Source organism: Lolium rigidum, chromosome 2 (genome assembly GCF_022539505.1).
Source record: "Lolium rigidum isolate FL_2022 chromosome 2, APGP_CSIRO_Lrig_0.1, whole genome shotgun sequence".
Lineage (NCBI taxonomy): Eukaryota > Viridiplantae > Streptophyta > Magnoliopsida > Poales > Poaceae > Lolium > Lolium rigidum.
In genome coordinates this window covers 138,185,963-138,196,817 of record NC_061509.1, presented here as the reverse complement: position 1 = coordinate 138,196,817, position 10,855 = coordinate 138,185,963, and the positions used below count along the sequence as shown (strand labels likewise).

At 41.9% G+C, this 10,855-nt stretch overlaps 1 protein-coding gene across 1 annotated transcript; it reads left to right on the top strand.

Moving 5' to 3' along the window:
- Positions 1-2,572: 2,572 nt before the first annotated feature.
- Positions 2,573-3,488, top strand: LOC124690158 (E3 ubiquitin-protein ligase EL5-like). Its single transcript, XM_047223586.1, has one exon. The coding sequence runs from the start codon at positions 2,595-2,597 to the stop codon at positions 3,486-3,488; it is 894 nt and encodes a 297-aa protein (XP_047079542.1). The 5' UTR covers positions 2,573-2,594.
- Positions 3,489-10,855: the final 7,367 nt, after the last annotated feature.

Genomic DNA, 10,855 nt, shown 5'->3' with positions numbered 1-10,855 from the left:
TGAAATTTGGGGTGTTACACCAAGTCAGTAGAAATTCGGTCAGATTTGAACTACGGGTACATGATCTAATGCTCATGATTTTTCGGAAAAATCATTTTTAGGTTCACGATATGATATTTCATCAGAAATCCACTATAAGCTTAGCGAGGCTTATCCCCGAGATAAGAATCTTCATGCTTGTCGTTTTGACCATAGTTTGAAACGGGCATAAGAAATTCAAAAAGGATCAAAACAAAGAAAAGCCTTTGCATGGTGTCATATTATGTGACATAGTTGAAAGAAAAAATATCAATCTTGGAATATTTTAAATATCTCAAAAAAACCTTCTCAGAAATGAGCTATCATGTTCGATCTTTCATGGTTTTCAGGCCGAACGACCAATGTTATGGTAAGATTCATGGCATAGTTTGTGATAATATGCCAATATTGTGCACACATGTGCATCTTGGGATGGCGAACAATGTTGCAGGAGGAAGATTTCCTTTTCGTCGCACCAAAAAGTTATTTTTCATTTCCCGAGTCCCAAAAATGGGGTGTTTTGTGGAGCGGCCACCAAATGAAAGTTTAACAATGGTACCACCTCATTTTCCAAAAATACTAGACCGCCTTACATACACAATTTTTCAACCGGGGTATATAAAACATTTCCTTCCACCCCTCGTGAAAAAAGACAAATTATTTCCAAGTCAGGAGGAAGTCTGTCAGATTTGAACTACATGTACATGATCTAATGCTCATGATTTTTCGGAAAAATCATTTTTAGGTTCGCAATATGTTATTTCATTAGAGATCCACTGCAAGTTTATCGAGGCTCATCCCCGAGCTAAGAATCTTCATGCCTGCCGTTTTGAGCATAGTTTGAAATGGGCATAAGAAATTCAAAAACGATCAAAACAATGAAAAACCATCGCATGGTGTCAAATTATGTGACATAGTTGAAATGAAAATTATCAAACTTGGAATATTACAAATGTCTCAAAAAAATATTCTTAGAAATGAGCTACCATGTTCGATGTTTTATGGCTTTCAGGCTGAATGACCAATGTTATGGCTATATTCGTATCATAGTTTGTGATAATGTTTCCATATTGTGCACACATGGCATATTGACATGATGCAGGAGGAGAATTTCTTTTTAGTCGCACCAAAAAGCTATTTTCCATTTTTCGAGTCTCAAAAATGGGGTGTTTTGTGAAGCGACCACCAAATGAAAGTTTTACAATGGTACCACCCCATTTTTATAAAATACTAGACCACCTTACATGCACAATTTCCCAACCGGGGTATCTTAAACATTTTTGTCCACCCCTCGTAAAACAAATAAATTCCTGCCAAATTGGTAAGAAGTCGGCCAGATTTGAACTACAGATACATGATCTAATGCTCATGATTTTTTGTGAAAATCATTTTAAGGTTCAAAATATGATATAAATGTCATATTTGAATTCCTCTCATTTTTCTAATTGATTTAGACATATTATTTGTCAAATTCCGATTTACAGATTTATAGATATTAATTATTCTATATTAAATAGAAAAGGACAAAAAAGAACATCATTTTATTGTCATTTGAATTCAAGATTAATATTACTTATTCATTTTACATAAAGAATTGTTTGGAATTCAAAAAGATAAAGAGGTGCAACAAAGGAGTAGGGATTAATAGGATTGATATGGTTAGTATTATCAACAAAGTGTCATTTCTTTCATGGAAGTTCGTTTGAAAGGAATAGAGAAGTTAAGTGGGTTGGAGTAGTGTGAGGATGGGTGACTGACCAAGAAGTTTGACCACAAGTGCAATGTGACCTAGTATTAAGTATAGTTGGAGTCAAAATGGTCCATGTGAGATACAAATAAAATAAAAAAATCTGTGCCAGAATTGCCAAATGGCTGTTAGTTCTATGTCGACGTCTTTGCCGTCGGCACAGCAACCTGTGCCGACGAGATGAGTATGTGCATACATCATAGGGTTGTGCCGACGACATGACGGCCATCAGCACCTTGACTTATTCCCGTAGAGCAATCTTTAGGAAATACATTTATCGTGCGAATGATTATTTCGGATCCTGAAGATAATTTCTTACCATTATTTTCTAAAGTTTGGGGGAATGGGGTCCATGTGGCATCTGACTCAACCTGTCACCTGGGATGACTGTGCACTAACGAGGTTCAACTAAAGTTCCAGTGACGAAAAAGTCTCACAGCTTGATAAGCACCCCTCATTGGTCAATGCTCATTGCCTCATAAGGGTCACATGTGGTAATCACGTCTGCACCATCATCTTCACTCATTTGTCAGCGGAAAATGCCGCCGCCGATGACCCGTTAAACAAGAAAACAGCACCGGGTCGCAGCTTGCCCGACGAGAGACGAGACAGATCGAGCGCGCGCGCGCCTTCCAGCTTCTTTCTTCCCTGCTTCATCCATGATGTCAACGTCACTGGCTCACTGCCCTCCTCGCTCGAACACCCCATCCCTCTGCATATATATACGGCGTCGTGCGCACCTTGAGCCTGCTCGCTCACCCAGTACCGCACGGAACAAATTAACCACCGATCCCGCCCAGCAGAAGATACCTACCAGGACACCGCTGCCATGGACTCGTCGTCAGCACAGGAGGTCGCGCCGGCGGTCTCCGCGCCCGCTGCGCCGGACATGGCAGTCAGCGGCATACTCGCCGCGTCGACCATCTCCATCCTGTTCGTAATCTTCGTCCTCGCGATCTTCTTCTTCCAGTACTGCATCAACAACGGCGTCCGCACGTTGCCCAGCGGCGGCGTGTTGGCGCCAGCTTCGGGGGCCAGGGACAAGGGCGTCGACCCTGAGCTGCTGCGGTCGCTGCCGGTGAGGGTGTACCGCGTAGCGGCATCGAAGGGCTCCGCCGCGGAGGACGTCGGGGTAGAGTGCGCGGTGTGCCTGTCCGAGCTGCAGGACGGGGAGGTGGCGAGATTCTTGCCCCCGTGCGGCCACGGGTTCCACGCCCAGTGCGTCGATAAGTGGCTGGCATCCCACTTCACCTGCCCGCTCTGCCGGGTCACCGTCGCCAAGCCGGACGCGTCGCTGCAGGCGCTTACATCGACGGGTCTTCCGCATGTACAGCCGGAGCCGGCGAACTACGCCGCGAACCTACCAGCCAGTGTACTGCACGGGGTTTCAGACCAGGCGACGCTCACCGCGGTGACCGTGACCTCTGACGGAGGCCTCCAGAGACCTTCCGCCCTGGCCTCGGCTGCGGTGCTGGTGATCGATATTCCGGAGTCAAGGGCGGTGGCGACACCGCGCGATGCGGTCAAGACGCCGGGCTCGGCAAGGCTGAGTTCGCTCAAGAGGCTGTGGAGCTTCGGGAGGCAAGGGCCGACTCCGTCCAGTTCCTGGGGCACCGGCAGCGGATCAACAGGCGCCGAGCAGGTTATTAACATCGCCTGCACAACCGAGAGCTCAGCTGTAGTGTATGAGCCGGAATTCCCAGCTCTGTACATATACACTTAGGATACATAGTCACATAGGCATTCTTTTGTAGAGAATAGCAACGAACGTATGATGTTCTTCGAGCGAAAATACACGAAAATGGCCATTTTCTAAAACTTCTGCAGAGAATGTACTGATCTGAACTTTTTTTTTCGGTCATCTTTTTCAAGTTGCCCAGGGTCCGTGCTAGATAGCATGACGTATTGGGCTGGGTGACATGTTATGTTAGATAGCATTACGGCCTAGCTTAAGACGTCGACGTGGAAGTTCCAGGAATGGGGGGATGAAGAGCAGCCCGAGGCAGAGGCTCAAGGAGTACTGCATACTCTACTCCGTCTACTTCGCCAATAATCCATCACACAAAGTGGATATATTTTAGCGCCATTTTAGGATGAATTGGAAGCTGTTTTTGGACATTGTGATTGCTGTTTAACTGTAGAACCCTTGGTTCCAGTGCAAGAAAGATTGTACAATCACAATTAGATTTTCCTCGCTTCAGAAGTGCACAACTGCTCTTATGCTCTTAGGATGCTCGCGTATAGAGCTCCTACTGATACACAAGATGAGTACATACGTATGTCGGAGTCCACTGCCCAGGAAAGCATGTATAGGTTTGCAGGGCAGTAATGGTAGTGTTTAGGAAACTATACTTGTGATCACCCACTGGTGAAGACACTGCTCGAATAAGGGCACGTAATGAAGCAAGAGGATTCTCTGGGATGCTAGGAAGTATCAACTGCATGCATCGAGAGTGGAAGAACTATCCATTTGCTTGGCAAGGAATGTACAAAGGGCACAAAGAAGGTTGCAGTGTGATACTAGAGGCAGTGGCAGATGGAGAACTATGGATTTGGCATGCTTTCTTCAGTATGACTGGATCTCACAATGATATCAATGTGTTGTAGTGCCCCCACGTGTTTTCCAAGCTTGTTGAAGGGCAGTATACTCTCGTGAAATATGAGATCAATGGCCATGAGTACAAGAAGGGATACTACTTGGCAGATAGGATCTATCTAAAATAGGCAACATTTGTGAAGGCAATCTCATGGCTTACTCCGGGAAAGCGAGCTAATTTTTCTCAGCATCAGGAGACTTGAAGGAAGGACGTCGAGCGGGCATTTGGTGTGCTGCAACTCGATTTGCTGTTGTTCGGTGCCCATCTCTTACCTGGTCGAAAGATCAGATGACAGATGTGATGACTGGTTGTGTGATCTTGCACAATATGATCATCGAGAGTGAGAGGGAGCATCAAGTTCATGACACAGAACCATGTCACCGACAGGGTCCTCTTGCGCAGGTAGATCACCAGGTGCCGACTGCTTTTGCTCTCTTCCTCGCCATGCGTCAGGAAATCTGAGACACAACGATTCATTACCAACTTCAAGAGGATATGGTGGATTATTTGTGGATGATCAAAGGAGGAGCCTAGTTGTACGTATTGGTTTCCTTGTTAAAACTATTTTTTTCGCGTATGTATTGGTCTGTGTAGGCGGGAACGATGTATTCAAATATGCCCATTTTGCGGCGCCGTATGGGAGCCGCTGGTAGAAAACACCCCCCCCCCCACATTCGGCAGGGTCTTTGCTGGACGCCGAATGTGAGGATGACTGGAAATGATCTTATACTATATTGCATGAGGGCCAGTCCAACGATGTTTATGTGTAGTTCGTATGCATAGTGTACATACAAAAATCTAAAATACACAATTAAAGTGGCACTTCATTAATTCATTAAGAGATTATATATATCTCGCAGGAAGATTAAGGACTAGAGTGATAAACTCACACTTCGAAGCATCTGAACCTAGTTTTATCTTAGTTGGCCTCTTTTTGAGTTGGTGTTGTTACTATGTCTTATTTTAATGTATATAAATAAATAGAAAATTCACCTCAACTCACTGGTGGTGGTCATGACAGGCTAGCGTGTTTTTGTTATGGAGAGGGCGTAGAAAATAGGGATACATGCATGCATGAAATTCAAACAGCTATCAAAAATCCCTTCCCTTCTTAGCATGGAGTCTTTATATGAGTATGTAATAATGTTGGGATGACAATATAAAAGCCAAAATTCAAAATCGTAAGCGTCACACTTTCATTAGTTACCTAGTTTTAGGACTAAATTGGAAAAACACTCACTTTGAAGCGATTAAACCAACATTTTTCACAACTTGACCTCCTTTTGAGTTGGTATTGTTACTATGACTTAGTTTGACATAAACAAATAGGGAAGTCACAAAACTTTTAGCACTTCAGAGGAAAGCATGTGTGCTTTGTTCCGGCCAACCGATGGGGAGGGGTGTATAAATTAATAAGCTAGCTACGGGGACACATATGCATGAATTCATGACAAAACCTTCGGGAAACAATTATTGTTGGCATGAAGTCCTTGTATGTAAATATTAAAATAAAATACATCACCTTCCAGGTGACAATTCATTCATAAACTTGGCTATCATGTGTGGAGATTTATGAGTAAAGTGGAAAACTTCTATTTTAAAGAGGTTTAAGGACCAACTTTTGTCATCAACAACATTTAAATTTTGTTTAGAAATTTTCTTATCCTGTTTACACAAAGCTAATGTTAGCAAAACATGACTCCATATGCAGAAGAAAATTAGCTTTTTATATGTTCATATGTTCTTAATTTTTTTTTCTTATTGAACACTTCTAGAAAATGGTAAAGCATTTTTTAAAACACTTGTCTTTTATCGACCTAGCTGTGCCTAACTATGCTGAGCGACGGTGATCTTGAAAGGGATCGGATAAGTAAATGATATTTGGTTATTACTTTATCTCGACCCCACATGTCATTGTCCACGGGTCCAATTAATACCGCCCGCTCCCCTTAACCCTCTCTTCACACCTCTAGATAACCATGTTGGTGTGACAAGAAGCTTCTAAGTACATTGCAGCCCCACACGCATAAGACAACATTAGTGATGTGTTTGGTCCCGTCCGTCATTACTAATTTCCATATAGATACATGCCTCCTAGCGGGTCATTTCTGCGCTTTCGTGCCCAAATCCATCCCCGCTTTCATCAAACCCCAACAATGTTCCCTCCGGTCCTCTAGTGCATCTGCACTCCCGCGCCACTGCCTCCACAAACCCGCGACACCACCCTTCCCATTAACGTACTTCAGACTCGTACACTCGGCCAACGTACTAAAGGCGCGCATAAAACTCTAGCTCTGGCCACATAGTGGACTGGACAACGATAATACAGGTGAGTTCCTCCTTCTATCCACATCCATATCTCCTCTCCCTTTCTGGGGTTAATAATCCTTTAGTTCCTCTATCTTTCGCTTGGCGTCCATGCGCACAAACCATAGTCCAGAAATCCCGTATAAACCTTAACTCACAAATCTTGTATAAACCCTAATCCCAAATCCCCGGTAAACCATAAATCTACCATGCAACTCATTTGTAACTTATTAATATTTATCTAGTGTATGTTTGATTGCTACTCACGAGATCATACTCCCCACATCTCCTATAAATCCTAAATCCATCGTAGGATTAGGTCATAGCATATTTGTTGTTGAGTTGTACTGTTGATTGATGAATCTATATGTTTTATCTTAGTACATAACCATGTTTAGTGGTACTACTATATCGATGATCGTGTACTTCATGTACTGCTACTTTTGTTGAGTTCATATGGCACGATCAGTTTTGACCACTGGTTAAATAATACCACATTTGTGGACTCAGATTCCCAAATTTTATAGAGCAAAGCCACAACCCCTGAGTTGTATTACCCATCTGCACTACATCAGTCAATCATGATTGTTGATTCCCAGTCAAACAATAAAGTCACCACTACATACTTGTGACTTCTTTCCGTACAGTTTGTGGATCTAAGTTGGCAATAATATGACCAACTTGTATGAGGCAAACCTCAATTCCATGTTTTAGTTTTAGTACAAAAGCATGTTTACTTGTACTATTATGTAATATCCTAGGTTTAGAGGCTATAAAATGAGAGAACACCAAAGTGCGCATTGCATTCATGCATAGAAAATCCGGGGAATTTTCGCGCTTCAAATAAAACTGACCACAGTAACTGAAGTTTCACTTGACTTGCTGGAATTGAAGTAGATCATCAAGTCAAGCGCTATAAACTTCACTGTGACCTTTGATAAAACCTTGTTTTGGGTAGAGATGATTTGATCTATGGGCTAGATCAAATAGAAGTAGATTTACAACAAACAACACCTGAAGTAAGGACCAACTACAAGATCTTATAAAAGGATCTCAACATGCCATTCCTTACAACAAAACATGAATAATTATTCACTCCTAAATCAAAGAACACAATTAATTAAGACACTATTATATACTTATCTTATCCATGTCTTCTACTAAATAAATGTTCCTACCATGAGTCACATGGTATAACTTTTCAATTACAATACTTGAACCAAGTCAAGAACACTCATATTCATTCTTCATTAACTTTTGATCATTTCAACCTTGTTTCCAAACTCATTTCCATTAATCCTTAAAGAAAGGAGAGCATCATTCATATGCTTATATTATGCATTCAATAGAACCTAGCTTAATATTTAAACCTTATCCAAGTGAGGTAATTGTTGATACTAACCAATGTTATAATAAATATAAGTCAAGTACTAAACTATAATTGACTTAGTAAGAAACTATTCTTTAGTAATTATAGAAAGGCAAGTGTGGTGATCATTACAACTTGGTAATGATCATAAACCCTAGAGAAACTCTACCTATTCAGAAGAGCTCAACCTAAAGAGGTATACCGAAGTGTATGGACTAATACTTGATCTTGGAGAGAGAATCATAATTCACTAATGAATAATTATGAGGTCAATACTTTGATCATTACAAATTGGGTGATGATCATAAACCCTAAGAATCTAAGTGAGTGTGTTGAGAGAAGTATTAAAGAAGAGAGACTAGTGAGGAATAAGTGGATCATGTTCAATGCATGATCTTACTTTATAAATTGAGCTGATAAGTTAAACCTATATATGTGATGTATAGATCCCATTCTTCTCATGAAATAATAAGTAACTCATTAGTAGTTAACCAAACCAATACTCATGCCTTATGTAGAGTAGTTATGATATTAGTTTTAAACCCTGCTTATCCAAACACTTGAGACAAACCTAGCATTGCCTTGATACAATAATTCTACCTAAGTGACGAGGATAAACCTAGCCACTAAAACATGATCAAGCTTATGCTCATACCTAATCTTAGTGGTGTATCACATTGGTGATCACTACTTAAACCCTAGACCATATTTGAATTCCAATCCAAGTATCACTTTGGATGATAAGTAAAACCCTGCCATGCCTCATGCCTATTTAAACTTCAACTAGTGAAGCATTACCCAAAAACCCTAAACCCTTTCATATGGGCTCCACCCCACATAGAATATTATGCCCTACCTTGTGTATCATGGATCACAAGGATACAACCAAGCCTTGCATACCTAATGACTTAATGTCATTTGGGTGAGTAGAAGGAAACCAATATCCTATTCTACTTGGCAATTCAAATACTTTGCCTAAGTGAACCAAATAAATAGTATTTTATAAAATGGTATCACCTCAACAAAAGAGTTAATCATGATGGGTTTAGGATTCATTTTAAATAATTCAAGCAAGAGTTCTCTAAGCAAGATTATTTAACATAGAGTAAATCCAACCATTTTCTTGAACCATTGAAAACAATTCATCACATAAAATCATGAACCATTCCATTCTCAACACCATTTAATTTAAACTCTAACTATAATATAAAATACATGGGAACAATAAATGTTGTTAAGTAATAACAAAACTTAATGACATGTTTACCAAGCGGTTATCAATTTTAAATCATTCAAAATAGGTTTGGTTTCTAAATAAAAATTAATTGAGACAAACATTTAATCCATATCCATTTGAAATTAGAATACCTCTCACAACAACACAAATTTAATCAAAGACTAAATACTTGTTTGAATTAAACAACTATGCAATATGTATTTCTATTAAATTCTATGAAGAATCAAAATTGGCAAAACCCGCAGAACAAAATAGAAGTCAGAATTGAATTCAAATAATAAACTAGAAAACAGAAAATAAAAAAACAGAAAATGAAAAGAAATATATATATATATATAGAGAGAAGCTCACCTGGTGGACCGTCGCAGCCCAGCACCACACCAGCCGAAGCAGACCAACGCAGCCCAGACGCGGCCCAGCCCAAAGCCACTTACCGTTTTGGTCGCTTTAAAAATCGTGCAAGGGAAAAACGACGTCGTCGTCTTCTTCTCCGAGGCCGACACCGCGGCAGCGCCAGTAGACGCCGTTCTCGTCGACGATAAGGACGCCCCGGACGCGTAGAAGCTTCCAGAACCCCTCCCTATGTCTCTCGCATCCGATTCTATCCGCGGGAGAGAAAAGATCTTCGCCAGACCACCTTCCAGAGACCGCCACCTCTCGGCCATCATCGTCGCTGTGTCGCAGCCTCCGTGCTCCCCTCGGCCTATAAATAGGGGTGAAAGCACCGCCGAGCACTTCTTGATCTCATCCACCCCTCCGGATCTTCCCTATCCCTCTATATCTCTCAATTCCATTTGCGCCAGTTCGCCGGAGTCGAGGAAGAACGCGGTGGTACAGGCCACCCCAGCCTCAGCCGCGTGGTCGAGGAGAAGAGCCGTGTCTCTAGGAGCATCCTCGTGGAAGGAATCAAGAAGAGGAGATCTCAATCGCCGCCAATCGACCGTTCCCTTTGATCGGCATCTCGCAGAAAATTGAAGATTGTCGTCGTCCTCGTCTCCGGCAGGCTCCGTCGAGCATCTGGGAAGCATCAAGGTGAGCAGGCGCGTCGAATGAGCTACTTCTTGCTTCCTAGAGTGCATCCTAGCGTTAGTTCATAAGTAGGCCGGACTGCGCCGCCGCAGATGAGCTCACCGGCGATGCTCCGGTGACCTTAAAGTGGTGGCGTTGATGCTCACTTGCTCAGCGTCGAGTCCTGGTTCTAACGCACTGAAAAGCAACGTCTCTGGTGCCCTGTAGCCTCATCGTCGTCGCTCGTCGGCGCTCTCTCCGGCGAGATGACGTGGATATGGGGCCCTGCAGCACTTTTGACTTGGTCAAGCCCTCGTGGCTGCTGACCTGGCCTCTGGCCCACTAGTCAGTCACTGGAGTAGTACTAGGCCGGGTATACTTAGTATTTCTCTTTGATTTCAAATTCCAGTAAATTGCTGAGACTTTGCAAAATTCTAGAATTTCATATCAACTTAGAAAATTATGAATAATATATCAAAATGTTCACAAAAATAAACTCTATTTAAATAAAATATAAAACAAAAATGTGTGTCAAAATAAAAATTCATTTATTTTTAACTTCTTTAATTATG

Bases quoted from the DNA above. Each gene is read 5' to 3' on its own strand.
- LOC124690158 (XM_047223586.1), top strand. From the start codon at position 2,595: ATGGACTCGTCGTCAGCACAGGAGGTCGCGCCGGCGGTCTCCGCGCCC.